At 25.3% G+C, this 2,002-nt stretch overlaps 1 protein-coding gene across 1 annotated transcript; it reads right to left on the bottom strand.

Moving 5' to 3' along the window:
• Window positions 1-776: 776 nt before the first annotated feature.
• Window positions 777-1,458, bottom strand: LOC111029308 (the record flags this gene model as incomplete). The annotated part of the gene is made up of 1 exon (XM_022308272.1): window positions 777-1,458. A coding segment is annotated over exon 1 (645 nt), but the record flags the coding sequence as incomplete, so codon positions are not given.
• Window positions 1,459-2,002: the final 544 nt, after the last annotated feature.

The following is a 2,002-nucleotide window of genomic DNA, read 5'->3' as shown; positions in this document are numbered from 1 at the left end:
TAGAAAAAAGAAAGTAAAACAAGAGAAAAAAAGAAAGTAACAAATAACTGAAATTGAATTTAAATAATATATTAATACATATTTATTTACTTGGATTTTAAGGTCTGGTGATAAATTAGAAATCCTTATTAATCGTAAGTAAGATATCATCTTCCGTTTCTGCAAATATAAAATTAAAACAACTTATAATTTACAATGTCATCAATCAACCAAATAATTCAAATAATTATAACATCCATCAGCCAAATTTGAATGACGAATGCAAATTATTATTATGATTTATAATATCGTTAACAAATACATTTAGTAAAATGATATATATACAGTTGAATAAAAATATAATGTACATTAAACTCTACCTAAAGTATTAATATTTAAAAATATATAAGACTCAAATCTATTAATTTAAATAATAAACACAACAATTTAACACTTTTATTAATAATTATGGGGAAATTGAATTTAAAAAAAAAAACACCATTATAACATTTATATTTAAATATTATAATTTACATAATATAAGTACTTATTATAATATATACATTATACATAACTAAATCCTAGACGCTTTTACCATCTAACATTTATTCAGTATATTCAAGGAGTCATGCTATAGGTATATTATATTGTTTATTACTGATTAATGTATGTACAATAATAGTCTGGGCCTGCTAACAAGTAGCTGTAGCTGTATTTCTCAAATATGAGAATATAGATTACACATAACAAAATCAATCAAAATATATAAAAAGGTAATACAATTTAGATATCCATATTATCATTGTTACCTTGTCATGTACCCGTGAAGCAGCAACGATAATGGATAAAATGAATACAATATTTTGTAGACTTGAAATGTATGGTAGACTATTTGTGAAAAAATTGTGAAAATTGAATTTCTCATCTGTTATATAGTTCATAGGATGAATAATATTATAATAAAAACCAACCAGCATGTTAATGTAGTTGAATACAAAGAATCCTAATAGCATTTTACCGTAACCCATACTGAATATTCTTAATAGATCCGATAGTTCAGCGTGTAACAACCGTATGTTATCTAGTGTTATTTCTGTTATGGATTGTGTTAAATCATCAGGAACAGCTGGAAATCCGGGTCGAAGATATTCCCAAGAATCATTCAACATTTGAAATCTATACTCCAATTGTTGTAGGAAAAAATAAGAGGAAAAAATTACTGCAACGTCCAGAACGAACTCCATCCGAAAACAACACTGCCATGTACGAAATATGGTTTTCGGTGGCACTAAGTAAACTATCTGTAGTGTAAATGCAATATAAAAAATTAAAGTAAAAATTAAAATTATGTTCCAATAACTTTTCTTAGGTAAATGCTGACGAATCAATAAAAATCTGGGAAGTGATGTTAGTTTTTGATCGTACTCGATGATGCCATTCATTAACCTACAAAAAACATATATGAGAAAAAACCGGTTAGTCCTTACTCCTTCGTTTTAAATTTTAATGCAAATGAATTATTAACGGGAAAACGGTGTAATATAAACAATTTTAATTATTTTGTTGTAAAAGTATTGGTTGAAGAAACATGAAACGTAATACATGTCAATATGTTATACATCTTACCGTATCAATTGTGTTTCTGATATTCTTGATGTAATAACAACAATCCAGAATTTGAATAAATATATTTTGTGCATTAAAAAAGCATTTGTGTGTACATAATAGGTGAATGTTATTAACATAATCATTCTTGTGAATTCAAGACATTTATAAATTGTTTCTGTACTTTGTACTAATAATCCATCCGATTCTAATGTGTAAGACATGTTGATGATACCAATACATTTGCACAAGTATAATATATTCCTTAATATTATTTTATCAACATTCAACATTTTCAGAAAACGTTTTTTAAAATACTACATATTGAAAGGAAATGTTTAATACGTTTATACAAATGTTTGCATATAATGCTATTATAAATTCAATTACTAAAAACAATTGAAATAATTGAATAAAT

This window comes from Myzus persicae, unplaced genomic scaffold (genome assembly GCF_001856785.1).
Source record: "Myzus persicae strain clone G006 unplaced genomic scaffold, MPER_G0061.0, whole genome shotgun sequence".
Lineage (NCBI taxonomy): Eukaryota > Metazoa > Arthropoda > Insecta > Hemiptera > Aphididae > Myzus > Myzus persicae.
The sequence above is the reverse complement of the archived record's forward strand: the minus strand, read 5'-3'. Positions and strand labels throughout refer to the sequence as shown.